The following is a 27,883-nucleotide window of genomic DNA, read 5'->3' on the forward strand; positions in this document are numbered from 1 at the left end:
AGACCTCGCCCTGCACTCCTCACTGGGAACAGGTGCCAGTAAGAACCTGACAAGACCTGCCACACGCAAAGCCAGTCTGCCGACCTCACCCCAGTTGCTTTTCTTTTTTTTCCTTTGGTTTGACATATATACACTAACACAGTTGCTTTTCATAATTCGTCGTGGGATTCCATTTCAGCTGACAAGTGCGAGACCAGCTGTGGGCCAGGCCCTGGATGCTGGCCTCTAGCTTCTTTTTAAATGGATATTTTTTGTCTGTGTTTTATGATGTGCATAATCTTAGTCTAGTGTTTTTACACTTATGCAATTTATGTGTGCTTAACTTTCACTCAGCAAGGTGGGTGCCCCATTAGGAAAAATCGGAGACTCCTCATCTAAACTTTCAGGGGAAAGTGTGGTTAATAAAAATCTTCTATCTTTTAAGATGGTCATTTCCATCGAATTACTCTGCACAGTAGGCTCTATTTCATCAAGACTCGATTGAAGTGATGCATGCAAAAGCCAATTATAAAATGCAAAATCCCGTGCAAATTAAAGAAATTATTAGAAAGCTAGTGCCGGCACATCAGTGTTCTGTAAGAGTTGTCAGCCCACTTGGTTCATGGTGACTTGAGGCGTGAGGGCAGTCAGGCCTGGTGGCAGGTGTTCTGCATGTTTTTTCCTGGGTTACTTTCCTAATGAGCGCTCACCCACCTGGAGGAGGTGAGGGCTGTGCCCCTCCCCCATCCGTGCGTTTGAACCTGGCTAATCTCAGAGTGACTGGCCTGCCTGGGCCACCTCACACGGGCCCTTCGCTCCCTCCTTCCTCCCCACAGAAGGATTTCAGTCCTGGATGTGGCGAGGCCTCACCTTCCTTCTGCCCTTCCTGTTCTGTGGCCACGTGAGTCCCCCTGGAGTTTGTGGGTATCCCCTACACTGGGCAGACCTCCCGGGAACAGAAGGTCTTCAGGGCTCTCCCTCTCTCACCAGCCATCCCCTAGCTGGGCCCCACGGGGTCCTGGGGCTGCGACGGCCCCAGTGTCCAGGGATGCCAAAGGCAAGAGCCGGAATGGGCCCTCGGCACCAGCACGCCCAACCCCAGGCGGGGTGCCCCAGTTTCATTTTGGGGGGGCTGTCAGTGTCTCAAGGGCAGTGGACAGCAGAAGCTGGGGGGCTTGGTGCTCTCCCTGGGCTTTCCCACGTGGGTCTCCAGGGGACTCCGGTGGGCTGAGCAGTGCCTGTCTCCCCTCTGCAGTTCTGGCAGCTCTACAATGCCATCACGTTATTTGAGCTCTCCAGCCACGAGGAATGCAGAGAATGGCAGGTATGGTGTTTGTGTGTGTGTGTGTGTGTGTGTGTTTTGTGGTGTGTGTGTGGAGCGTGTGTGCGCATTGGTTGGGGGTTTCCTGAGGAAGGTTGGGGCCGCTTGGGGAGAATTCCTTCCTCAGCTCCCCCTGCCCCCTGCCTGCCCTGTAGGGCCCTGCAGTCCAGAGCTCGCTGCAACTGGGGCCTGGGAGACCGTGGGAGGGAATTCGGGAGACCAGGGAGCCCCTCAGTGGTCTGAGAAACCCAAGGAGGTTCGCGCTAGGAGGGGGGCCGCGGGAGGAGCCCCCCAGGACTCTGCCTGACCCCGTAGGACTCACACCCTTCACCCAGTTAGCCCAGATCTCTGCCTTCTGCTGGCAAACGCTGCAGTTCGCAGGTAGCTTGTGCCAAGGGGGTTCTGAGCTCCCGGGGGGCGCGGGGGGCATTTCAGCAAGGAGAGCTGACCCAAGCCGGCGCGGCCTTTGCCTTCTTTCTCTTGTGCTCTCTGCCTCGCCTTCCCTGCCCTGGGCACCCCCTTCTCTGCATGCCGCCCGCCCAGGTGTTCGTGTTGGCGCTTACGTTCCTTGTCCTCTTCCTCGGCAACTTCCTGACCACACTCAAAGTCGTGCACACCAAACTCCAGAAGAACAGAAGCGAGGCCAAGAAGCAGTGAGCCACGGGACCGGCGCCCCTCGACCCCCGGACTTTGAGACTGCAGGGGATCCCAGGCGACACCCTCGCTGCCGGGTTCCTCCCAACCAGTGCCAGTGGCCACTGGCAGCAGTGACCTCAGGGGCCAGCGGCATCGCTGGGAGCAGAGCCGAGGCCCCGGTCCCCGGCCGGACAAGAGGAATGTGACCCCAACCTGTCCGTGCAGTATTAGCCCGCCCCAGCCTCCCATATTTATGACATATTTAATATCGACGCACCCCCTTCCCTAGAATCTGCCGCCCTCTTACCCCGCTGCTCTCCGCGAGACTGCGTCAGTCTTCCTGGGGGGTGGGGGAGGCTTAGCCTCAGGGTCCCCCTCTGTCCCCCATCCTGTCGTTTGAGCCCCTCAGGTTGGGCTTCGGACGTGCCTCGCTGGGGTTGGGTTTCCGCTGACCTGCTACTTACTGAGTCCCAGGCGGGTGGAAGGAAGCCCTTCCGTGTCCCAGGGAGCCTCCCTCCCTGGGGCACCGCTTCTGCTGTAAGCTCCCGGCCTCCGCGCGCCCGCCGCGCGGGTGTTCAGGTTCTCGGAGAACCGCTGTCCGTCTCTTTGTGCCTCGTACTCTTTGTGCTTCCTGAGTCTGCAGCCTGCTGGCCGCCAGGTGGCCCTGCCTCCCACAGGCCCAGGGCTTGGCCTGAGGCGGGAGGGTTTTCTGAGGGTCACCACCAGAGGGCGCCCCTGCATCGTCTGGCTGGTGTGAGGGCTTTTTTTTTTTTTTTTTTTTTTTTTTCTCCCTCTCAAAGTTTGGGTCCACTTTTGTGGGCTTCATGACTCCCACCTCTCAGCCCACCTTCCCAGATTCTCTCCGTGAGCACTCAGGGCGTGGGGTCAAGCCCCTAGGCGCTGGTTGGGACGTAAGCCAGCGTGGAGGTCACCCACGCTCAGGCTTCCTCCCTTCACCTCAGAGCTTCTGGAACGTGGGGCTCACTTCGAGGCGGCGGCCACACTCTAGAGGCCAGGGCAGGTCTGTTGGTCACCTCACGTTAGGTTCTGTATCTGTGGGGAGGGTGAAGAAGCGAACAGTTTGGCTGCATTTTCTGCGTCTTCTCCTCATATGGGCCTCAGCCGTCCTTAACGACTTACTTAGAAATCCCTGTCGACCAGAGTACATAGATGGTGTCCCTAATCATGCTCTGGGTGTCAAAGGGGATTAAACTTTTAAAGTATAAAACTTCCCCTCCCCTCCCCTCTCCCCAGTAAGATGCCACATAAAAATCCAGATTTCCACTTTCCCTAGAGAAATGGAAAGATCTAGAAACATTCCCACAGAGCAGCATCTGGCTGGGCTGAGCTGCCTTGTCTAGGGTGGGGTGCTTGCTTTCTAATTTGCCACAGGCCCCACCACTCCCTTTCATCCCTGCCCTACTTCACTCATTTGGGTCTCCCATCTGGCCCCTTAGGCACTTGGGTTTGCCCTAGACTAGGAGTTGGCGGACTTTTTCTGTGAAGAGCCAGATGGCAAACATTTTAGGCTTTGAGGGCCAGATGGTCTCTCACTCTAGTCTAGTCTGCAACTGGAGGGCAGAAGCAGCCAACGCGGAAACGAATGGGCGTGGCTGTTTTTCACTAAAACTTTATTTACAAAAATAAAGATTTGGCCCACAGACTGTGGTTTGTGGACCTCTGTCCAAGACCATCATTTGTCCACGGAGCCTTGGACCGAATGCTCTCTTGATTCCCCAGGGCGTGGCAGGGCCTTGGGGAACCTAGGTGGGGTGGGGTAGACTTCAGAAGTCTCTTTCTCAGGCCTAGTGGGGGCTGAAGCACTGGGCAAGGGAGGGGGCCGAGGCAGGAGATACCGGGGATGGCAGGACCACCTGAAGCCATTATCTCATCTTAGGTAACGCTGATCCCTGGGCTTACTCAGGAGCCACCAGCTCTCAATCTCCGGGGCATCAGAATCACCTGGGGCACTTGTTTCAAAACTCTTGGGCCCCTGACCCCAGACCTTCTAGGAGGTTCAGTGAATCTGCACTGGGGGTTAATCAAGTGTGTTCTCACAGGAGGCCAGGATGGCCTTGGTTCCAGATCTCCACATCTTGGCAGAATTGGAGGCTGTGAGAGACGGGAGCTCGATGACTTTAAATGAGCCAGTGCCGTCCTTCTGCAGACAGTCTGTAGAGAGACCTGACTTGCCCAAGATCACTCGGAGCTGATGTCACTTTTCATCTCGGGTTTCTGGCAAGTAGTGGCGAGCGGAGGGGTTGCAGGTGAGGAGACACTGAGCGAGGGTCACATGGATCAACCAGAGAATACTTTTTGCTTTTTGAGAGAGGTTCTTCTCTGCCTCATGTGCGTCCAGCTCTGGAAAGATGGCGGCCAAGCCGAGGGCTGAGACTTAAGTCCTCTGTTTGGGAGGAGGGAGGGGGCTGGTGCCGGCCCCCCACGTTTGGGGCTGGGGCCTGTGTTCTTGTGATAGGCCTCGGTCCCATCCTGGTGCCTGAGTTCCTGCGGGGAGGAAGCAAGAAGCTGGAGGATGCAGCCGTGCCTATCTCAGGAAACCAGGGAGGCGGGTGACTGGGGAGAGCAGGCTTGGGGGCCGTGTGGAACGCTGCCAAGTCCACATTTATCCTCATACCAGACGTCATTTCTCATCTCAAGCACAGGCTTTGAGGACCTATTGGGTGTGCAGAAGGGGACACACAGCTGGGGGTTGGTAGTGATGAGGGCACTCCTGAGTCCTGGGGACAAATGCTAGTTCCAGGGTACAGAGGGACTGAGTCCAGCACCCTCGCTCACCACTACCAAGCAGGCTGGAGGGGAGCTCGTGGTCAGAGCCCCAGCTGGGAAAGGAGAGAGTTCCAGAATGTTCCAAGAGCCTGGCCACAGGCTCCAGACACCAGGCCCTGGAGACGCCCGACTCCGAGTGCCCTTCGAGAGCTGGGGAGGGTGCAGGATCCGGGGACTAGTCTGGAGCTGGGGACCTGGGTCCTCTCAGTTCTATCGTGAGGGCCGTGGGCCCCGCCGGGAGGTGTCAAAGCAGCAGGCACAGGCGGTGTTGTTTCTGCCGCTGTGCTTTCTTCAGAGCACTGAGGGCAACTTTGGCGGCCTCTCGGAAGACGTCCTCCACGTTCTCCCGAAACTTGGCAGAACATTCCAGGTAGAGGGCGGCTTGGATCTGCTCGCAGGCGCTCTGGCCCTGGTGGGGGGAGGGGCCGCGATTAGACGAGGGGCCTGGAGCTTGCGGTCTCCTGTGAGACCCCTCACAGATTTGGGGGCTTGCTGGGGGCAGAGGCCTCGGGGTGGGGACGCTTCACCCCAGGGCCAGCACTCTCCCAGTGTGTGCGGATGGACCATGAAGGCCAGTGTGGTGTGGCCTATGGGCTGTAGCTGCTGGGAGCTCTGTCCTGGCCTCCTGCCCACGCTTCCCCCGAACTCAGGCAGAGACGGGGGCTGACTTCAGCCGAGAACTGGGGTGGTGTGTTGTGTCTGCCAGGCCTGTGAGGAGAGTTGAAGGCCTCACGACAAAAGGGCTTCCTACGTGCTTCTCTCCCCTGCTCTTCCCGAAAGCACAGTTCGGGCAACTGAGCTGGCTATTAGAGTAAAAACAGTATTTCTAACACAAATTTATTAATGCCTGTTCCTTTTTATTAAACTTCATTAGTTTTCCTTCGTGTTCCTTTTATTCTGCCATGCCTTACCCAGAAGGCCGCAGGGTTTGGTCAGGCTCATGAAAGGAACCCTGCTTTCCAACGCGGGCCTGCCCTTCCAGGCCTCTGGGGATGGGACAGGGTGGTGGTTAAGGGCTCAGGCTCTGGGGCCAGAGTGACTGGGATGGGATCTTGGCTCCACTTCAGGTTAGCTGTGTGACCCTGGGCAAGCTACTTAACCTGAGTCTCCATCTCTCCTCTGTAATATGGGGGGCGCTAATAGTACCTGCCTCAAGGTTATAAGGATTAAATGAGGTAAGTAATGTAAAGTGCTCAGGCAAGTGGCCTATCATTATTAATATCTAAAAGTTATTATTCTTAACCCTGGCAGTCCAGTGGTTAGGACTCGGTGATTTCACTGCCGTGGCTCTGGGTTCAATCCCTGGTCAGGGAACTAAGGTCCTGCAAGCTGCTCGGGGCGGCAAAAAAAAGAAAATCATTATTTTTAGAATCCTGCTGGCTTCAGCTCCCGAAAGGCTGCTAAGGCACACCAAATGCAGAGGCCAAAGACCTGGGAGGCTCTCTGGCCATGGCTGTGTCCTGGGCTCCTGGCGATGGGGTGCAGCGGAGCGGGGCGGGGGAGGGGCCCCTGGCCCACCTGCGTGTAGGTGATGGGCTCCAACTGGGCCGCCCGGAGCTTGCGCAGCTGCTCCTTGTCTTTCCTCAGGTCTGTCTTGCAGCCAATGAGCACCATAGGGATCCCACGGCAGAAGTGGGTGACCTCCGGGAACCACTGTGGAAGGAGAGGGCGGGCATCAGGGCTGGGGCCCCGTCCATAGCCCCTCCTCCAGAGGCAGGCGGGCTGGGAGAGGGGCCTTACCTTGATGAGAACGTTGTCATAGCTGGTGGGGTTCATGACGTCATAGCAGATGAGCACGAGCTGGGTGTTCTGGTAGGACAGGGGCCGCAGCCGGTCATAATCTTCCTGCCCTGAAACCAGACAGCAGGTGGAGGTCAGGGAGGTACCACTTACTTCTCTACCTGAGTCCCCTGTCTGGGCTCCGATGCACGAGGGGTTGGGGGTCTCCTGGGCAAGAGACTGTAGGCCTCGGTTTCCCGTCTGTAAAACAGAGGTGGCAGCCCACAGTCCTACACGAGATAAAAGCCATGCAGGGACTTCCCTGGTGACACACTGGATAAGACTCCACGCTCCCAATGCAGGGGGCCCAGGTTCGATCCCTAGTCAGGGAACTAGATCCCACGTGTATGCCGCAACTAAGAGTTCACGTGCCGCAACGCAGGAGCCACGTTCTGCAACTAAGACCCGTCGCAACCAAATAACTAAATATTAAAAAAAAATAGCCATGCAGTGATCAGAGATGGGCCTGACTGCAGGGTAAGTGCTGGAAAAACTGCTAGTAATCATGCCAGTGATGATCACCCCTCCCTCCCATCCTTATCCCTGGTGCTCAGGTTAATAGTGCAGACTCTGAAGCCAAATCCGAAGTGAAGCCTCCCCTCCCTGAAGTTTCAGACCAGTGGGGTTGGGTAGGCCCAGGACACTGCAGTCAACCGTGGAGTGCGCCCCCCACCCCCCGCCCCGGCTGAGAGGTGCATGGCCTCTGGTTTAGCTCCTCCTGCCATTCCTGCCAACACTAGGAGGAGGGGGGGGGTGCTAGAGGTGACAGACCGTGCGCCCATCCAGGTCCACTCGGCACAGTGGCTGTCAACCCCTCTGCATACCAGACTCACCAGGAAGAACTGACAACTTCTGACACTCGGTCCCTCCCAGCACCACCTGAATCAGAACACAAGGCTGGGCTTGGGCGACGGTTGGTTTAAAAAAAAAACTTTTTTAGTAATTTTTTATATTGACAATTTCAAACTTACAGAAAAATTACAACAGAGAGCACAGAACTCCCTTACTCAGATTCACCGAGGCCCTACGTTTTGCCCACTTGCTTTATCTGTATATATACACTTTGAACCACGTGAGAAGGAACTGCAGACCTTTGGCTCCCCCGCCCCCAACCCCCCCCGGGGGAGAGTTCCTATGCAGTTTTTCTAAGAACAAGGACGTCCTCTCACCTACTCAGGGCAAGTATGAAACTCAGAAACCAACACTGACATTGTACTCTTCTAATCCAATCCATAAGCTGTATTCAGATTTCACCAATAATGTCCTGTAGTATTTTTTTCCCTAGTTCAGAAGCAGGCCCGGGATCACACACTGCACGTGGTTGTCATGACCTATTTTTTGTTTAAAACTACCACAGTGAGAACTGAGAGTCTTTCAGGCCCTATGGCGACCCCTGGCCACCTCTGCAGAAAGACCCAGGCGGTGACTACCTTCCAGGGAACACAGAACTCAGAGCCCAGGAATTCCTGCCCCTTCCTCTAGCCTGTGGGTGCCAGGGAGGTGCCACCTTGCACCTGTCCTCTGATCCCTCCGTGCCAAAGGCCTCTCAGGACAAGCAGCCTCTTCCAAGAGCACAAACAGGACACATCCTGCTCCCAGACCCCTGCTGACGACAGGACACGGCCGCCATCTCCTTTCCCACTGGCCCTCCTCAGCCCAGGGATACCTGATGGTGTGCAGTGACTGGGAACCCAGATCTAATGATGGCTGGGCCGGGAGGACTGTCTGTGCTGTCACTCAGCCAAAGTTCCCTCAACACTGGAGAAGGGGTGAGGGGTAGTCAGGGCCCGGCAGACTCAGGCCCTCCTGCCCTCATTACCAGAAAGCTGGAGAGATCCTTGTAAGATGGTGGGAAACCGGCCCAGCGTGCTCTTCCAGCCCATCTCCCCTTCCCATACATGTCCCCTCTCCTGACCTTTGTCCACATCTTTCTGATAGGGTAGCCACTAGCCCCATGTGGCTATTTGAGTTAATTAACATTAAAAATTCAGGTTCTCCGTTGCATTGGCTACATTTCAAGTAATTAACTGCCCCACGGGGCTAGTGGCTACCGTAATGGGCAGTGCGGGTGCGGAACATCTCCATCATTGCAGAAAGTTCTACTGGATGGCATGGCACCATCCTCATCCAAGCCACCGTCAGTCTTCTGTGCCACCTCCTCCCTGGTCTCCTGCTGCCCCTCAATCCATTATCCACCTGGCAGCTGGATGGATGGTAACACAAGTAAAATCATACCCCTCTCCCCTCAACTGAAACACCTTCAGTGGCTCCCTACTGCCCTTTGCAGAGAATCCAAGCCTCTCCCAGTGGTCCACATGACCCTGCTGCCCACCAGTCTCGACTTCATCCCCCTTCCTCCTGCCCCACTCACTCGCTGCAGTACAACCAAGGCAGCCTCCTTGCTGTTTCTCAAACCTATCAAGCTCTTGTGCCACACCTGGAATGCTTTTCCCTCATTTTTTCCCCCATTTCCTTCCTAGCATTTTATTTTTAAACATTCAGACTGACCATCCACAGTATTTCCTTTTTCAAGATAATTGCCTTCTCTCTACTACTTACTGGTAATGCCACCTTATACGTCACACTTTTTTTTTTGGTGACCGCGCGGCCTTGGGATCTTGGTTCCCCAGCCAGGAATTGAACCTGGGCCCTTGGCAGAGAAAGCCCAGAATCCTAGCCATTAGGCCACTGGGGAACTCCCATCACACTTTTTAGAGTGCCTTTGGCTATAAATGATTAAGAAACCTTTACGGGGACTTCCCTGGTGGCGCAGTGGTTAAGAATCCGCCTGCCAATGCAGGGGACACGGGTTCGAGCCCTGGTCCAGGAAGATCCCACGTGCCGCGGAGCAGCTAAGCCCGTGCGCCACAACTGCTGAGCCTGCGCTCTAGAGCCCGCAAGGCACAACTACTGAGCCCGCGAGCCACAACTACTGACGTCCACATGCCTAGAGCCTGTGCTCTGCAACGAGAAGCCACCGCAGTGAGAAGCCTGCAAACTGCAATGAAGAGTAGCCTCCGCTCGCCGCAACTAGAGGAAGCCCGCGTGCAGCAACGAAGACCCATGAAAAGAAAAAGAACAGCAAAGACCCAACGCAGCCAAAAAAAGGAAACCTTGACAACAACCACCTGCCTGATGTGCTAGTCAGGGATCTTATGAATACTCCCATTTACATGTAAAGAAACATGAGACGTGAAGTGACCCCTCTGAGGTCACCGAATCAGAGCCAGGCCTGACTCCACATTCATTCAAGTCCAAGGCCAGCGTTCCTTCTGCTGATACGCGGCAATGCTCTATTCTGCTCTGTAGTGTGCTAAAACAGGTTCTGGGCCTCTACGATGTAATGATGCGGCTCAGAATTCTGGCCTCACATACGCTCTGATTCCCTTTTAGAAACACGGCAGGAGAAGACAAGCAGTTGTAAAATGGGGCTACGGTGTTCTGACGTCTCCTCCCATCTTGCCCGGCTGATTCCTCAGGCCTTCCCTCACCATGCAAAGTCCATCCACAGCCTGTACTCACACATTTATTTGTTTACCGCCTGTCTCCCGGGAGACTGTAAGCACCCTGAGGGCAGGGTCGTGTCTGTCTAAAAATCATTCCTGGCACGGGGTAGGTGTCCAGTCACTATTGGCTGGTGGGTGGTTGAGAAGTTGTTCATCTCTTGTCAGACGCAGCAGAGACGAGGGCTGAGACATGCCACTGGGCTTCGCAATTAGGGCCTGTGCTGACTGCAGCAAACTTGATGAGGGCGGAGTCAGACTGCAGTGGGTTGAACGAGGAAGTCAGACCAAGCCTGCTCCTGGCTCAGGGCCTCTCCCTTGCTGTTCCCTCTTCTAGAAGGCTCTTCCCAGGTAATAGCATGGCTCACTCCCTCCTTTCCTTCAGGTCTCTGCAGAAATGTCACCTCTTCCAAGAGAACTTTCCAGACTGCTCTGAAACAAGAGCCTCCTTTGCAGTCTGTCCCATGACCAACTATGGCTTTATTTTTCTTCCTAGCAAGTATCACTACCTGACATCACAGTTGTTTTTTTTTTTGTGGGGGGAGATGTCCCTCATGAGCACGTAAGACCCTGAGGACAGGCCATCTCTGTACTGCTCACTGTTAGATCACCTGGCGCACAGACAGGCTCTATAAACATTTGGGGAATGAATGAACAAACAAATGAGCCGGTGAATAAAGTGGAATAATAATCTCTATGGCTTTCAGGTTTGCAAGGGCATTTCACTTCCATCACCTGATAATTTTTTTTTTTTTTTGGCCGCACCTCGCAGCGCGCGGGATCTTAGTTCCCCGACCAGGGATCGAACGCGTGCCCCCTGAAATGGAAGCGCGTATTCCTAACCACTGGACCGCCAGGGAAGTCCCACCCGTGTTAATTTAAGCAGTCACCCCCCCACACCCCCCGGGAGGCTGGGCGGGCAAGTTCTTCCTGTTAGGAGCCCACGTGGCTGGGGGTGGGGCTGCAGGTTTCAAGGTCACTGACAGGCTCCCTGTGAGCTGAAGCACCAACGCAGTTCCCAGCTCCAAGGCCAGTTTCCTGCCCAGACGCTGTAAAAGCTCCAATCCTCCCGGGAAGCCTTCCTAATTGGGAATTAATCTCTGGACCTCAGTTTCCTCATCTGTGAAATGCATATGTGAGGAGCAGGTGAGCCTCGATAATAATAGTAAAAATGATTAGTATCAACAATATTTATCGGCAGTGCTCTCACTCATCACGTGCCAGGCCCCATTCAAAGCCCTTTACCTGCATAGACTCATCACTCCTCACTATGATTCCTCACTACTGGCTACTGTTTTTGTTTTGTTTTGTTTTGTTTTTGTCGAGTCATGCAGCTTGTGGGATTTTAGTTCCCCGATCAGGGATTGAACCCAGGCCCTTGCCTGTGAAAGCGCGGAGTCCTAACCACTGGACCGCCAGGGAATTCCCACTACTGCTATTGTTATCACCAATTTACAGATGCAGAAACTGAAGCACAGAGAGGTGAAGTGACTTGCCCAACGTCACACAGCCAAAGGGAAGCTTCATAAAGGACAGAAGACCATAGGTAGAACTATTGGGGTGCTTCTCTCTCAATCCACCCCAGAGGATAGGGAGCTGTCCTCACTCTACAAGCCCCAACCCTGACCCAGTGAGGAAAGGCTGCCAACAAGGGGATCTTGAGAGGAAGGGACTCTGGGAGAGGATGGGTAGCCAGCCCAGATGCCACCGCCTCTTCCCAGTTGTCTTCTTTTTTTTTTTTTTTTTTTGCGGTACGCGGGCCTCTCACGGTTGTGGCCTCTCCCGTTGTGGAGCACAGGCTCTCGACGCGCAGGCTCAGTGGCCATGGCTCACGGGCCCAGCCGCTTCGTGGCATGTGGGATCTTCCCGGACCGGGGCACGAACCTGTGTCCCCTGCATCGGCAGGCGGACTCTCAACCACTGCGCCATCAGGGAAGCCCCCAGTTGTCTTCTTGACTTGACTGTGCCTGGCTCAGCTTTCCCCAGGAGTTCAGTGTGAGCCTCCACATAGGGACCAGGCCTGCAGACTATGGACTTCTGGGTGCTGTCGACCTCATGGCTCCTTGGGAGGAGTGGAGTGTCCTGGACACCCCACCCCTATGAGTCAGGAGAGCCAAGCTCCACTCAGACTCATTTTCCATGATCTTGGCACCTTCCCTCTCTGGGCCTCAGTTTCCTTATCTGAAAAAGGGGGTGATAACCCTGCCCTTGATATTGGAAGTAAAGGACTTGTAGGCTGAGCAATGCTGGGCAAAGGTGTGGGCCTGCAGTTACTATTGAAATAGAAACTGAATGAGGACCTGGGTGGGGGATTCTAACCGCAGATCTTGGGACCCACGAGCTCTAGGAGGCCTCCCATCCACTAGGTGATACAATTACCCTCCCCATTTACCCACACTGATGCCAAGGCTTAAAGGGGGCAAAGTCATCTGCCCAGAGGCGAACAGGGGTCCCACCCTGGCCTCTGCAGATGGGCTTGAGAGGTTAAAAAAGCCCCCCGAGGGCTCCCCTGGTGGCGCAGTGGTTGAGAGTCCACCTGCCGATGCAGGGGACACGGGTTCGTGCCCCGGTCCGGGAAGATCCCACATGCCGCAGAGCGGCTGGGCCCATAAGCCATGGCCGCTAAGCCAGCACGTCCGGAGCCTGTGCTCCGCAACGAGAGAGGCCACGACAGTGAGAGGCCCACATAACGCAAAAAAAAAAAAAAAAAAAAAAGCCCCCCGGGTTATGTGCAAAAGGACACATTTGCTTCTGGAGAGGAAAGGTCTTCTGAGCCACAGCTCCCCCGGAAGCTGCCCATCTTCCTGAAGCTGGCGGTGCCGCAGGGCCTGAGGAAGTGAGGCTCACGCGAGCGTTATTTCCTTTGTGGGAAGCTCTGCCATGACAGTCATCTTCCCGGGGGCATGGTCTCTAAGACCTGGTGCCGGGTTGAGGAGAGGGTGTCATTGGGCCACAGTGGTCCCCAAATCTGCCAGAGGACATCTACAGGGCACGTGGTTCCCATCTCTGGCCGGGGTGTTGGTCAGGGGAGGGAGGGGTGCAGGCAGCGTGAGAAGGGGAAGCTGCCAGAAGAGGAACCCACTTTTACTAGTGCTACTGGGGCCCGCCCACTTGTGTCTCCTAACCGCGGTCTGGAGCTCAGACCACGCATGCGCCATAGACCCACAGCGTCAGCTCCCCCGCCTCCGGGCTCCTGGCTCCTAGGCACCCCTCTTGTCCGTGATTCCTGTCTCAGCGACTTCTTTGCGCCCCACTTTTCCTACTGTTCCCATCTCTGGCTGGGAAGGGGACCACAGCTCCCCACCTCCCGGGGCAACTCCAGCCAGTCCTGTGACGCCCCACCCCAAAGCCCAGATAGCTCTGTCTCTGGTTGGTGTCTTAACATCCCACCTCGCCCCCACCTCCCCTCTCTCTGCCCAGGAAACTTCAGACTTCACCGCAGCTTCCTGCCTCTGAGGGTGTCTGGGCAGGCAGATGAGCTGCTAGGGCAATGGGTGCTCACAGCGCCCGCCCCCTTCACCTTTGCGCACTGAGAGCTCCGTCACCCCTCCATCCACCCTCCCGCCGCAGTGGTGTCTGTAACTGCTTCCGCAGGACGGAGACAAGTAGCCAAGCTCTCCTCCCACACGGACCCCTGTGGCTGAGGTCCTGGGTGTGGAGAAATTCAGCCTCTCGGGGTGGGCCACCCCATCCCACAGCTCTGAGCACCACTGGTTGGCTGGAAAGATGCTCGCTCCCCTGCCCCCCACCTCCCACCATAGGGTCTAGCCCATCAGGTTCGAGAATCTTCTACCATAACCTTTACTAGACTTGGGGCTTCCCTGGTGGCGCAGTGGTTAAGAATCTGCCTGCCAGTACAGGGGACATGGGTTCGAGCCCTGGTCCGGGAAGATCCCACATGCCGCGGAGCAACTAAGCCCGTGCACCATAACTACTGAGCCTGCACTCTAGAGCCCGTGAGCCACAACTACTGAGCCCGCGAGCCACAAGTACTGAAGCCTGCACGCCTAGAGCCCGTGCTCCACAACAGGAGAAGCCACCGCAGTGAGAAGCCCACGCACCGCAACGAAGAGTAGCCCCTGCTCGCCGCAACTAGAGAAAGCCCACACACAGCAACGAAGACCCAACGCAGCCATAAATAAATAAATAAACAGATAAATAAATAAATAAAAACCACCGTTACTCATCTCTACCTGGGCCACTCCCTTCACCCTGTCCCTATCTTTTTCTAGTTGATCACCTGGCCATTCTTTCTGCCACTTTCTTCGGATATCTGTCCACCAGAGAGAGAGACAAATCTCATCACCTTTATCACAAAGGACCTTCTCCAGGGGTGTCTCTGCACCCAGGTTTCTTTTTCATTCATGCATTCCACAAGCCTCGCTCTAGGACAAGCACCACGCTGGGCACTGGCGTGTGGAAGAGAAATGACCCAGGCTTTCCTTCATGCTCCTCCTGACAGTGGGGCTTCCCAAGTCACAGCGGGACACCCTTGAGGGAACAGCCACGTCTCTTCCCCCCAGAATATCTCTCCTGGGCCGTCCTGCTGACTGTGAGGCCAGTCTACTCCCCCAGGGATGCCACTGAGAGGTTCAAACCCCAGCTCTGCTTTTCTGCCGCCTGGAACAGTCCTGCTGGGAAAGCAGGGGGTGGGGGCCGGCACAGAGCTCTGCAGGCAGCGGGTTCAAAAGAATAGGCTTGGGCTGGGGCCTGGGCCCGAATGGCAGGAGGTTAAAAAATCACAATGACAGTGAGCCCTTTGCAAAAGCCAGGCCCTGCACTAAGGGCTGCATGTCACATGAATTTGATGTAATCCTCACAACTATTTTAGCCTTGATTACAGAGAAGGAAACTGAGGCCTAGGTGTCCCCACTGACACGCAGCCAGGGGAGCCAGCATCAAAGCCCAGGTCTGACTCCAAAGCATGTGGCAGGAAGTTGTGGACAGGTAATCATTGCCCTGAGTGGTCACTGCTTCTGGTGATTTGGGAAGGAGCTCTCCCCATCCCTCCCACAGTAACTCTTAGTGAAAATCATTCCTTATACCAAGTAGAAGCTTTCCAGAACCTCTACAGGACAATCTACGCTGATAAGTTCTTTGAGCATCTTTCTCTGGGTGAGGCCAAAAAGACCAGAAGTGATCCTTACTCTGGGTCCGATGAGGGAGGCTGCGGTGAAGCCCTGAGGGCAGAGGAAGGAAGAGAGTGAAATCTTCCCTCTGACTCTCCCTGCCCCACCAGCACTCCACCCACAAAGTGGGGTTAATGAACCTGCCCCCACCTGGGTCCCGGACAGGAAACATGTGAAACTGAAAGTGTCCCAGACACACCACGATTTTTACTGCTCTTGCGGCCACGCCCTTGGGAATTCCTCAGACACCATTGGCTTTCCCAGTTCAAGGGGCTGGAGGCATGGTCCTGTTCTGGAGGCAGCCCTGCAGGGCCCTCATCCAACAAGAGAGGGCCCTTAGAGGCCACTATAGGGGGGACATACCCATATGGCAAAGTCAGGAATGAAGGAGGGGCCTGGGGCTGGGAGAGGCCCTTTCCTGAACCTCTCCAGGGTAGAATGAGAGATGTTACTGGCAGCCTTATGGAGCGGAGGGCAGGAGGGGGTGGTCCTGGATTTTGGCCCTATCCAAGACAAGCTGGAAGACTTCACCTCATACATACAAGGCTTGGCCGACAGGGGAAGGGACACCTGATGACATAGTTCCCTGCAAATTACTAAACACTGAGTCACAGAGGCTGGGTGAGGCCCCAGCTGGGATCCTGACCTTTGCTCCCCAAAGTTGATTCAGCCCAGAGGGGCATCAGGGCAGGATGGAAGCTCCCCAAGGGTACCAGTACCAGCAGTGTTACCCAAATCCTCCCGTTGGCTGTGCTCCTCCACCTATCCCTCAACAATAGGAACGCTGATGACTGTGACGCAATTAGCATAAATACACTTGCCTTAGGAGCTGCAGGTGGCCGAGAGAACCTTATTTTGGACCTACATTCCCTAGAGCTCTGTTCCTTCTTGAGTGCCAGGAAGAAACAGAACTGTAGCCACAGAATTCTAGAACCACAGGCTCAAAATTATAGACCATAGAATTCAGAGTCATGCACCATAGTCCATGGAATTCCAGAAACATGGGACTCAGAATGTGTAGCTCTAGGGCCCTAGAGCCTCAGGACTGTTGGCCACAGAATCCTGGAGTCAGAGGCTCTGATCTATAGCCCAAAGTATTCTAGAACATAGGACCCAGAAATGCAGCCCACTGAACCCTAGCACCAGGGGACTCAAATCTGCAGCCCACGGAACCCTGAGAGACCACAGCATGTAACAGAAATCCTAGAACCATGATAAGCAGAAGCAAAGCCCACGGTTTTCTAGAACCATAGGAGAGGAAGGAACCCGTGAGCCCTCAGAACATCAGCGCTAAGAGGGTGGCTCAGGAACTCACCCCTTCCAAATACCCTCCTTTTACAGATGGGGTGACTCTGTCGGCCTCCAGCACCACCCAGTCAGGCGGTGGTCAACCGGTTCCCAGCCAGCGCCCCTCCGCAGCCTCCAGGAGTGACGGGATGTCAGGGCCCCGGGAGAGGCAGAAGGGCAGGCGGGGATGCCCAGCGGGGGATGCCCCTCAGGGGAAACGCTCCTGGCGGACCCTAGGACCCTCGCCGCGCAGACGCACTCACCGGCGGTGTCGTATAAGTTCAGGGTCACCTCCTTGCTGCCCACGGTCACGCTGGCCGTGTACTTCTCGAACACGGATGGGGCGTAGTGCTGTCGGAGAACGGGCAGGGTTGGTTCTTAAGGGGTGCAGCGGGGACCCAGGGTCCGACTGGATCCCCACCCCCACCTTCACCCCATCCGGCTCAGCCCCCCTCACTCTGCTGGGCTCTGGAATTCCCGAGGGGGCGCCCCGGGGTGACGGCCGCCTCTCCGTGCGCAGGACGCCAGGGACCTGGGGTCCGGGTTCGGGGCGCAGGCTGAGGTCTGTCCCTCACCCCCAGTGGTCCCAAGCCCGTCTCCCTCGCCCCCAGCCTGCCTCCAGCCCCCCGGCGGGCCTCACCTCGGGGAAGGACCCCTGGCTGTACACCATGAGCAGCGAAGTCTTGCCGCAGCCGCCGTCGCCCACAATCACGATTTTCAGCTCCTTCTTGCCCGGGCCCGGGGCGGCAGTCGGGGCTGGGGCCCCAGGCTTGTCCATAGCCGGGAGCAGGTAGCACTGGCGGCGGCGCCCTGAGGAGAGCGCTATGGTTGATTGATCCGGGGCGGGCGGGGCGCGGGCTGGCCCCTAGGGCGGGGCTACGAGAAGCCCCGCCCCCGGAGACGGCACCTCCTCCGCCAGGCAGCCAGCCGAGTCGACCTCCCAGACTATTTCCTTCCTGCTAGGCTCTCGGCCCAGAGTCTTCACCTCTCATTCCCAGGGAAACTGAGGCAACTGAGAAACGGAGTGCTTAGCGGCAAGCGCAGCTCCCATCTCTCCTGCGAGTCACGGCGCCCCCCACACCCCAACCAGCAAGATCTGATAGTTTCCGCCCCTTCCCGCCTGGCACCCTTGATTGGCAGTCTCTGTCTTCAGGCAGGGACCCTCTGATTGGCCGACTCGGCCTCCTCCATCGGGCAGGGTCTCTTTGATTGGCGGACTGCCCCCCAGCCCTCGGGTTCGCGAAGCCTTGGTCTCAAGCTCTGGGAAAAGCCCCCCAGCTTCGCCCCGCCCCAACTATGTGGCCTCGGGGAAGTCCACTCTGACCTGTTTCCCCCCAGAAGGTAGCGTCGGTGGTTCCAAGAAAGATCCTGGCATAGGGGTCCTGTCTGCCCACGTGGTCTGGCCCTATAGGAGTGAGCCTGTGTGTGGGTTGGGGAATAGCGGTTCCGCTTACCTATCACCCCACCTCCCAAAGGTGGAGGTCTGGCGCCCTCTGCCGGGCGATGGCCTCGGCGCGGCAACTTTGGTAACAGGTGAGTGGCCCCAGAACCCTTTCGAAGGTTGGCCCCAAACCAAGCGGGCGGGAACCTCTTTCTAGCAAGGCCCAGAGGCGTGGGAACCAAGCAAGACGCCGTCGAGAAGGGGAAGGGGAAGGTCAGGGTAAATCTAGTTGAGATCAGCTGGGCCCCCTTCCGTCCACTTTGGAGACTGATAACCCTGCTCCCAAGAAATTTGTGTTCTCCAGCCAGCAGCCACATATCCTTCATCCCAAGCTTTCTCCTCAACCCCCGGACCCAAACTGCTATTTACTGAGCATTCACTCTGGCCAGGTACCATCAGGGCGTCTGGGCGAAACCACCCCTGCCTCCCACCCCTTCCCTCCCTTGGACTGTCTTTTGCACAAACCAGGCCAGTGGTCAGGAGTGGCAGAAGGACCCCCAGGATCAGGCATGTACCAGGCAGGCACTGGGACATGGCTAGGTGAGAGAGCAGAATCTTTCCCAGCTGGGGTAGGACATCTGACAGTTTCCTCAGAGAAGGGCTGGCAGGATTCAGGATCTTCTTGCCCTCACCCCACCCAGAAGATTCCCCACTTTCAGGTACTCAGCAAGGATCAGGTAAACTTTACTTAGGAAAGGAAATCGTCAACCTGGCACCATAAATGCCAGGTCAACGTTTTCAGAGAATGCAATGTATAATCTGACCACCAGATGGCAGCCGAGACTGCCCCAGGAAGCCCCCAAAGAGCCCAGATCTGGGAAGAGAAGACCCAGCTCCAGGTTCTTAAGCGGAAAGCCCTACTCTGTCACCGGGCCAGAGGGAATCTGCTGGGTCAAGCACCCCTAGACAAATTTACAGCAATTCATTCATTCCTTCTTTGCAGCACACGTTTATTGAGAGGCAATTGTGTTCCTGCCTTTGAGGAACTCAGTCCTGGGGAAAGCAGTCTAAAGAAGTCTGCGAGACGAGAACAATTCAGACACCGGAGCCCCTGTGGGGTTCAGAGGAAGTTGAGAGCTAGGCAACACATGAACTAAGCTTGGCAGTGCTGGCAGGAAGGTCCAGTGGAAGTAGGATGGGTATCCAGCCTGAGTAAATGCATGGTGGCTGGAAACCCCATCAGGTTTGGCAGTGGCTGGGGCATGAGGAGGGAGGCCAGACATGGTTGTCAAGGTGGTGAGGGTTAGATCACAGTGGCCTGGCTATCAGGCTCAAGATGGGTGTCAGACAGAGGCTCTGAACAGAGGAGCTCAGCCAAAGCTCTTTCCGGTGACCAAGGGGGAGCTGTGATTGGCTGGTGAGGACAGAGCTGGGGCCATCTCTACACAGTGGCAGCCTGGGGCTGGCAGGAGAGGAGGGGGAGGAAGCCATCACTCAGGGAGAGGGAGGATGGAAGAGGGCTTTGAGGGAGGGGAGGACCACTTACCTTTGAGCCAGGCACAGGCCTGACCTCACATCAGATACCCTGAAGCTCAGGAAGTGACTGGGAGAGTAAGACTACCTCATCTGGGAAGGGCCTTGAGAGAACTCACTTAAGAGTTTGCCCATTCTGAGCAAACTGTGGGAACTGCTCCAGCCCGTAGGGAGAGGGCACTTGACTTTTCCTCAAAATCCTGAGACCTCGGATTCCACCTTTTCTGTCTAACTAATGGATTTCAACTTATAACAGAAAAAATGACTTACACGAAAGCAGGTCTTCCCAGGCCGGCCCAGGTCCGGGCAGGACAGCTGACACTGGCCCTAGCCTGCCCACCCACCCCTGCCTGGCTGAGAGGCTGGCACAGAGCCCCAGCCCCACCCGGCCTGGAGCGTGTTTGATTTGGACCTGGCTCCAGTGGTGGTGTAGGGGCTGGATCTGTAGCTAAAAATACCCAGCAGCCAGGCCAGCTGCTCGGAGCTTCCTTGGAGGTGCTGTGCCAGGGCAGGCCAGCTGAGGCACTGGGAACACCCACAGGCCCGGGGAGCCCTACTCCCTTACCTGCAAAATGTTCCGAGGACCCATGCCATTCTTCTATTCACCAGGAATTCCTGGAGAGATTTAGGAAGGTAAGAAACAATTCTTTAAACTGGTTCTTGCCACAAAGCTGTTGAGACACAGAAGTCTAGGGGAGCTGGCAGGTGGCATCTGCGGGGGTGAACTGATCTGTGCTCACATCTAGGCCTGGGATCTAGTGAGGCCAACTGACCACAAGAGAGAAGTAGGGCCAGATCCACTTCTGTCTTGTCAGGGCAAGGTCTGGCCAGCACAGGTCAGGACAGGGACGTTAACGACAATGCTAATGGCTTCCACTTCCCTGGTGCCTCAGCATACTCTGGGAGGTCACTACACACCTGAGGGATCATCCACCCCACGTGAGACAGAAGTAACTGACCATCCTCTGGGGCCCCAGGGATGGGAGGTGGCCCAGCACAGCCTGGGGATCAAGGCTGTCTATCCCTGTCCCAGGACTCTCTCCAGGCTCAACATCTGGTGGTGGGCTCAGGGGAGTCACCACCAGAGTACAAAGAGCTATCTCCACCCACAAAGCCAGACTCAGAGACAGGTCAAAGGTTGTCTGCCAACCTCCTCCTCCTGGTTCACAGGGGAGACCACGACTCCTGAAGGGGTAGGAACTCATCGAGGTCACTGGCCAGATGGAGACAGCACTGGACCCAGGCGGCCTCTGAGATGGCGGGGTGCCCATCTCCACAGTCCAGGCAGAGGTTCAGTTTCCACCCAGGGGGTCCAAAAGTCGTACTCCACACCTCGGCTCTTGCCCAACGGGCCGTAAGGGGCGGGTCCCTGGCATCCAGTAGGAAGGCAGGTCCGGCCACCTCCAGCCGCCCTTCCGCTGGCGTGGCCCTCTCCAGGCAGGCTCCACCGGCTGGGCGCCAGGAGCAGCCCCGCCCCGAGCTTGCTGGGTGACCGGTGGGTGGAGCCACGCTCTCGGCAGAGGAACCAGTCTGAGGACTGATAGGCTGCCCCGCCCCTCCCTTCACCTAGGAGGTACTGGCGTGCCAGACAAAGAAATTAGAAAGAGGGGGTGAAAAAAGGAAGCGGGGAGGGGTACGATCCTTTCAGGTCATCGGGACCCCTCTCCCTTCCAAGAATCACACCCGGACCACAGTGGAGCGCCTCATTGTTCCCTAATTGGTCCCAGGGCAGGAGTGGAAGAACTGGCTGTAACCCTCCAAGCTGCTGCTGGGAGGGAAAGGTTTAAATCAATTATTTAACTATCCAACGCCCACGGGAGGTAAAGACCCCAGCCCCGTGGAGCCCCAAGGGCTCTATCAGAAGGGATGCAGGACACCCTCAGGGGGCAGAAAGGTCACCTGAGAATCCAGGGAGTTGAATGAACTCATCAATGGCAGAGCCGAATTTAAACCGCCAGATTGGGGCAGACTGTGGAAGGAGGGAAAGGCTCGTATGATACTAATAATGTGAGCCTCGCCAACTTTTACAAAGTGCTCACCCTGGGTAGGGGGAAGGGAGTCTGCTGCCAGGTGTGGTCGGCTGCACCCCTTGCCCCCCAGCAAAAGACAGCATGGACCAAATCCAGCTTATCTGGAGACCCTCATGGCGCCAAGGCATGGCAGCCAGAAGGACCTAAGAGTACCACGCTGGTTACTTTCAACCAAATAGCTTTCCCAGCTCCCAGGCGGTGACGCCAGCAGACAGCTAGCACTGGCAGGAGCCCAGAATAACCCAGCAGCTGGGGCGAGGGGGTGCCATGCACACAGGTGCTGGGCTGGAAGACACCTGAAATCTCATCCTGACTGCCGGTGGTGACCTCCTGACCTTGGGTGAGTCACGTTACTCTCCGGGTGGGGGGAACCCCCCAAACCATGACCCATCATGGAACAACAGCCTGTGGACTTGAGAAAAGGCCACCATCCCAACTCACACGCTGGAGTAAAAATGGAGCTGGCTCCCAGCCTGCAGAATGTCAGCCTTCCCCTTTGCCCTGAGGCTCTGCCACGTGCTACGAGGTGGGCTGGTGGGGGAGGAGCTCTCGGACAGCCCAGCCCCACCCCCCGCAGCCACCTCCGAAGAGGGGCCAACTGGTGTGAAGCCTGTGAGGCCGGCCCCCTTAATCGCACTTAATCCGCCCTCCACCCTTTACTGCAGGCTTCATTATCATCACTTTACACAGGAGACTCGCCCAAGGTCAACTAGCACAGGGGAGAGTCAAACCCACAGCTGCCTGCCTTAGAGCCTCCCTCGATTAAGCACCAACACGCCCCCAACAAAACCTCTGGGCAAAACCTCTGGGTCAAGCCCTACGGCTCCCCCAGTCCTCACTCCAGCCCCCAAGCTGAAGGATGGGATAAAAGTGAGCAGAGCCTATTAGACCCGGAAGTCAAGCCTGGGCCCGAACGGGGGAGGCGGCGCAATCAGCAGCACCTGGACCCAAATGGCTCATCAAAGTAATCACAAACTAAAGATCACATGGGGGAGGGGTCAGAGATCAAGAGCCGCACTGTCTCCAGCTGCGGAGCTTCCTGGAGGTAAAGAGAATGGGAAACTGCATGCTGTCAGCTAGCGTAAGGAGAATAAGGAGAGAGCTGCCATCTCTACGAAGCGACACCTCCGCACCAAGAAATAGTTCGGGGTTCCAAGAGCACATGCTTGGATCCTCACAACACCCCAGGTGTTACCTGGCCCAAAGGTTCTCAAAATGTCTCCACACGGCAGCATCAGCATCACCTGGGAACTTGTTAGAAATGCAAGCTCTCAGGCCCCACCTACTGAATGAGAAACTCAAGGACCGGGCCTCGGAGTCGATTCTAATGAGCCACCCGTGTGCACACTCAACTCTGACAATCACTGACCCATCTGTGCAGATGGTGAAACTGGGGCTGAGGATCTGTGCTGCTTACGCAAGGTCACAGCAGGTGAAATGGCTAGCCAGGTTTCAAATCCGGGTTTCTCCCGTTCTACAAACAGAGCTTTTTCTTTTTCTTTTCTTTTGTTTTTGGTGGTGGTGGGGGGGCCTGGGTGAGGTGGAATCGTGGGAATTCCCTGGAAGGGGAAGAGTCAAGAAACCTCTTTCTTAAAGAAAGCTGGCCCAGATCTCAGGTCTTTCTGTTCTTCACCTCCCTGGCAGCCAGACATCAGAGGGGAAGAGGCCAGCTCACACAGTCACCCCACACGCCCCCAGCTGAGGCCGGAAGGGAGGGCCAGGGCCGGGCCCGGTTTCCTGGCAGCTGCCTGTGTCTTTCAGAAGAGGCATCCAGGGCACTCCACCCACCAAACACACAACTGGGAAATATTGGGTTGGCCAAAAAGTTCGTTCGGGCTTTTGTAAGATGTTACGGAAAGACCCGAACTAACTTTTGGGCCAACCTAATACATGCAAGTGCAGCCTCTCCTATGCTGCTAAATATGGCAAAGAATTGCACGCCCCAAACTCCTGACAACGGAAGCTGACAGGCGGGGATGGATGGACCAAGCAGGCCCAGCAGGCAGCCGATTTCAGTCCCACACATCTGTTGGGGGGGGAAGGGCTGCAGAACCAGACTAGCAGGTTTGGGGTGCCCGCCCTCCCTGGGCTCCAGGCCAAAGCCCCCCAAATCTCTCTCGCAGGCTGGGAAAGGGCTCACACCTACCTTAGTAGGAGGACTGTCAAACTAGGCCTGCTTCTGTCCAAAGGAGGACGGTCCACTCTGGGGGTACCGGGCCCCTTCTCCGGTCATGATCCTGGGGGGAAAAATCGGAGGGTGTTTTAGGGCGTCGATGGCCACAAACCGGATACGGTCTCCATGAGGGAAGGGGAGCCTTACAAATGCCGCTCCCCCCTTCCCAGCTGCCAAGGCAGCCCTCACTCCAGAATGAATAGGAGGGGGGTGTGGATGAATCACTAAGGTTCAGCCGGGGCGCCGAGCAGCAGGCGGCGGCTCATCTGCATTTCCAAAGGCCCGCCCCGTCCGCATCCCCTCCCCCAGGAAGGGCCGGAGATGCGAGGGTTTACCCCAGAGCCCTCCGCCTCTGGGGATCCCGGGGAAGGCCCGCTCGGCTTTCCCAGGCCCCAAACCCCACCCCACCTTCCAGAGCGCCGGCTGGCCGGCTGTGCCTGGACGGCCACCTAGGGACGTCGGTGGCCAGCATGAGGGCCTCACGCCCCAAGTGGGGACAAAAGGGGCCCACCCGCCCCTCGGGCTCGGCTATCAAAGGGCGGTTGGAAGCCGGACGTGGGCGCCGAGGCTCGGGGTGGGCAGCAGGGACGGCCTGGGATCAGGGCCGGGCCGCGGGGAAGAAGTCCGCGGCCTCTGGAGGAGCCGATCGGGGTCACGGGGTGGCCTCGAGGCCCCGACTGGCCCGGTGGCCCTTTGCTACTGGCTCCCGCGCGGGAGGGAAGAGAAAAGACCCCGCGACCGCGCCGGCCTCCGGGGGCCCCCAGGTCGGGAGCGGGGTCCGAGGAGGCTGCGGAACCCGCGCTCTTCGTCGAGGTTTCCCCGGGCCAGGGGCGTCCCCGCAGGCGGAGGCCTGGAACGCGGGCGGCGCCGCGGCGGCCTCCCCTCCCCCCACCCCGGCCCCGCCGCCTCCTTCCCTCCTCCCGCCTGGCGCGCGGCGGCCGCCACCGCCCGAGCCGCGGGCGGCGCGCGAAATGGCGCCCGTCTGACCGCCTCGCCCGGCAGAGGCGAGCGCGAAAGCCGCGGCGCGCGACGCCCCCAGGCCCGCGGCCCCCAAAACGGCCTCCGTGACCACCCCTCGACCCGGGGTGCTGTGTCCTGCGGGCTCTCGGGACCCGGCCCGGCCGAGGGGCCGCCGCCTGCTCCGGGCTCCCAACGACAACCGGGAAAGGAGGGAGGAAGGAAGAAAGCGGCCGCCATTAGCCACCCGCAGTCCCGCCCTGGCTCCTGCCCCGGCCTCGGCCTCGGCCCCGGCCCAGCCGGCGGCTCTGCTCTGAACCTGAAAATAAAACTCGTGTTTGGGAGGGAGGAGCGAGCGCGGCCGGGAGCACAGGCAGCGCTCGGGCTGCAGGCGAGAGAGATGCTGCGTCATGGTGCCAACATGGACGCCGGCCTTTTGTCCTTTTTCGCTCAGGAAGCGCAGGCGCACCCCGGAGCCCCGAAAAGCCGGCTTCGGAGGGCGAGACCCCCACAACCAAAAGGGAAAGAGGCCCCAGGCCCGGAAGGAGAGGCTTCCTCGGCTTTTGTGCCCCCATTCCCCAAAGCACTTCAATTTCTTCTCCCCCCAAGGCTCAGACCTAGAAAAGCGAGGAGGACGAGCGCAGGCGGCTCCGTGGATGCCCCACGTCGCTGGGGAGACCTTCCTCTCGCCTCCGGGGCAGAAGGGGCAAAAGGGTCTGAAGAGCCCTCCTCGTCCCCACCCCCCACCCCTCCCGATCCGGCTGCCAAACATGAAGCTCCTGAAACCTTCTCCCCTCAGCTCCCAAACATTTGCAGCCCTTGGCCTGCTCGAAAAAACATTTCCTCGAAGGGGTAAAAGGCAGTTTTGTTGTTGTTGTTGTTGTTGTTTTTACTTACCCGCTCAGCCCGGTGCCATGGAGTCTGGAAGATCAAGCTGGGCGGAGGTTTTGGAGGTGTTATTGTAAAAAATATCTTTTAGGGGGATTGTTTAGTTGGGAATATTTGGAGTAGTGGTGGTGTCTTTTTTGTTGTTACCTTTTTAAAGTTAAACTCTCATGGCATTTTCAGCTCCTTCCACTTCTGTAAATTTTCCAGGGTTGGGTTGGCAAAAGGCGGCTTCGCTGAGGACTGTTTACTGCTCTGGATATAGCAATGGTGTGACCGTCATTAAGAGACAAAAGGCGAAAATACACAGTCAAATCAAACAAAAGGCAAAAGACGCACCGGCCATCCCAACCACCATAGAAAATACCCCCGAGTTAACGATGGTGTTTGGCTCGAACCAGCTAGGACTTGTTTTCCAGTTTTAATCTAGTTTCCTGTGACGGCTTTAGTCTCTTTACACAAAGAGGTCTTCCTTTCCCTCACCCACCCCCCTACCAAGACGAGAAAAACAGAGATGTTTTTCTTCAAATAGATTTTCAAAGATAGTGTACATGTTACTGGGAAGAAAGCTGACTAGCATTTATTGCTATAAACATTTTCAAAAGCTTAAAGCTAAAACCCTAGCTGTATAAAAGCAAAATCGTCTAAAAGCATTTTAACTGTTTTATGTTAGACAAGAGCGACAAAGACATACATGCAGATGAAGGTTCAGAAAATTAAGGACATCTCAGCAACATTAACAATGAAAACTGCACTGCGTAAGGACAGAATGGACTGGGTACTTACAATGTAAAAGGTTTTTAAAAAACTTAAAAGAGTAACGACTGCTTACAATTTTTTGTTGCTGCCATTTCGCTAGTCCTAAAACTATACATTTAAAACATTACCTTGTTAAAAAGAGAGCAGAAGGAGTTAATAAGATGGCCAGGTTTAAGTGTTTAATAGAGGAAACTATATATATATAAAAATTTATTGTTCAGTCAAGAGAATACAGATTAAGACAGCTCCAAGCTCCCCCCACCCACCCAAGAAAAAAAAAGAGGAAAAAAATTAAATATGTCGTTTACTTAGGTTTTTTGGAATTCAAAATTGTTAACTGCTGACATTAATGGTGTGCTATGACCTAGTTATACAAGACAAAGATGGATTCCAAGTCATAAGGAAAAATCCAGATCTTTTTAAAAAGTCTTCTTCATTCTTCCAATTGTGAGTCCTTTAGCCTGTTGACAAATGTTAAACACAACACTGAGGCGTCCTGAACTGGATGGAGTCAAAGGAAAAACATTCCCCATTTGCAACAAAGGAAAAACCCACTTGGCCATTTAATTCCATTGCAGAAAAATGGCTCCCCTCATCTGTTGGCCTCTCCTTGGTGTCTGATGAAGGATGTTTTGAGAGCAGCGTCTAATAACTCAAGCCCTATAGAAGCCGCGCGCTGATTGGCTGCCGCACCCTGCCGCCCTGCTCCAGCCAATTACCTACCCACGGCCAAATTACAAACCCCGAAAAGAGCCCCAATGTGAAATACACCACCACGAAGCCCCAGCGAGGCGACTTTCTCGCCTCGGCCGCCCGACAGGAGAGGCAGAGGGGGCTACAAACGCGTCCTCGCGAAGCCCGGGAGCCTTGGAGTTGAACTCACAAAATGGAAGCCGCGCGCTGATTGGCCGCCGCCACTCCCGGACCTTTAATAAAGAAAGGGGAAGGAAAGATAAATGCAAAAAAGGGGGACTCTCTCCTTCGTCGGTGACTGGAGGAAGGGGGGGGTGCGGGGAGAGAAGCATGTGTTCACAATTACAGGGCGCTCCTCTCCAAAAATAAAAACAGAAAGAAGCTTCTATCATCCAGGTCCAGGCAAGGGCTGCATCCTCCCAGGAATGTGAATGCTAATTTGGTTAAAATCCTGGTTTCCCTTCCCCAGCTCCGCTCCGGGGGGAGGGGGTCGCGGGGCAGAAGAGGAAGCCGGAGCCGAGATACCTCGATTGCAACTCGTCTTGGAGCCTCCTTGCCGCCCCTCACGGCTCCCAGCGTCCAAACACACAATCACACACACACCCCAAAACCCAGCCCTTTCCCCTGAGCCCCCACGCGCCCACCTCCGGTTTTGGCAGTTTGGAAACAGTTTTGGAGGCCCCAGGCGCACGCCGCGGCGGCCGCGGCTCGGAGGGTAACCCCAGCCGCGGGAGGTAGAGCTCGGGGAGACCCCCTCCCCTGCCAGCCAAGCCCCCCACCTAAGTCCCAGCAGAATAAATAAATTAAAAGGCCTTCCCCCCGGGAGGGGGGAGGCAGTGTGGGAGCGCGAGAGTGAGGGGTGGGGGGCCGCTGGGGCCCGGGGCTTTGGCGGCGCAGCTGCCGCCGCCGGGAGAGTGCCTGGGGAAGCGGCGAGGAAGGAGAGGGGAGGAGGAAGAGGAGGAGGAGGAGGAAGAGGAGGAGGGTGAGCGCTCGGGTCGGGCTCCTTAGCGGTGTATTGTGGGATGTGCGGCTACTGGGAGCCGAGCCTCCG

General features: G+C 56.5%; 2 protein-coding genes across 20 annotated transcripts in view; one reads left to right on the forward strand and one right to left on the reverse strand.

Annotated features, from left to right (window-relative positions):
• The window catches only part of TMEM120B (transmembrane protein 120B), a 45,722-nt gene extending 42,495 nt beyond the window's left edge, over window positions 1–3,227 (forward strand). The window contains exons 10-12 of one of the 4 annotated variants that reach the window (XM_029217052.1): window positions 816–880; window positions 1,235–1,303; window positions 1,844–3,227. In XM_029217052.1, the coding sequence (XP_029072885.1) occupies window positions 816–880; window positions 1,235–1,303; window positions 1,844–1,957 (248 nt within the window). In that variant the 3' untranslated portion in view covers window positions 1,958–3,227. Of the gene's footprint in view, window positions 1–815 lie in introns of all 4 variants that reach the window. The other 3 variants (XM_029217061.1, XM_029217041.1, XM_029217034.1) reach the window with 3 other exon arrangements.
• RHOF (ras homolog family member F, filopodia associated) lies at window positions 2,698–27,589 on the reverse strand. 16 transcript variants are annotated; one of them, XM_029217151.1, is made up of 9 exons: window positions 27,477–27,589; window positions 27,023–27,065; window positions 25,531–25,635; window positions 19,901–23,602; window positions 17,062–17,231; window positions 16,685–16,772; window positions 6,464–6,573; window positions 6,242–6,376; window positions 2,698–5,132 (listed from the first exon to the last, which is right to left on the reverse strand). In XM_029217151.1, exons 5-9 carry the CDS (start codon window positions 17,197–17,199, stop codon window positions 4,968–4,970), a joined length of 636 nt encoding a protein of 211 aa, XP_029072984.1. In that variant the 5' UTR covers window positions 17,200–17,231; window positions 19,901–23,602; window positions 25,531–25,635; window positions 27,023–27,065; window positions 27,477–27,589; the 3' UTR covers window positions 2,698–4,967. The 16 variants fall into 16 exon arrangements, with proteins under 16 accessions (XP_029072984.1, XP_029072949.1, XP_029072975.1 ...); XM_029217116.1 differs by adding an exon at window positions 17,746–17,826 and having other exon boundaries at window positions 19,901–19,950; window positions 23,512–23,602; window positions 25,531–27,477; XM_029217142.1 differs by having other exon boundaries at window positions 26,882–27,477.
• Between the last annotated feature and the right edge of the window lie 294 nt (window positions 27,590–27,883).

Source organism: Monodon monoceros, unplaced genomic scaffold (assembly GCF_005190385.1).
Source record: "Monodon monoceros isolate NGI ecotype Baffin Bay Population unplaced genomic scaffold, NGI_Narwhal_1 Super_Scaffold_1, whole genome shotgun sequence".
NCBI lineage: Eukaryota > Metazoa > Chordata > Mammalia > Artiodactyla > Monodontidae > Monodon > Monodon monoceros.

Excerpts from the sequence above, each read along its gene's own strand:
- RHOF (XM_029217205.1), bottom strand. The coding sequence starts at position 18,188 with ATGAAGGATATGTGGCTGCTGGCTGGAGAACACAAATTTCTTGGGAGC. Across the intron at positions 16,773-17,061 it reads GCCAGGGGTCCTTCCCCGAG|CACTACGCCCCATCCGTGTT; the intron begins GTGAGGCCCGCC and ends GTTCTCCGACAG. Across the intron at positions 5,133-6,241 it reads AGCCCATCACCTACACGCAG|GGCCAGAGCGCCTGCGAGCA; the intron begins GTGGGCCAGGGG and ends TCCCCCCACCAG.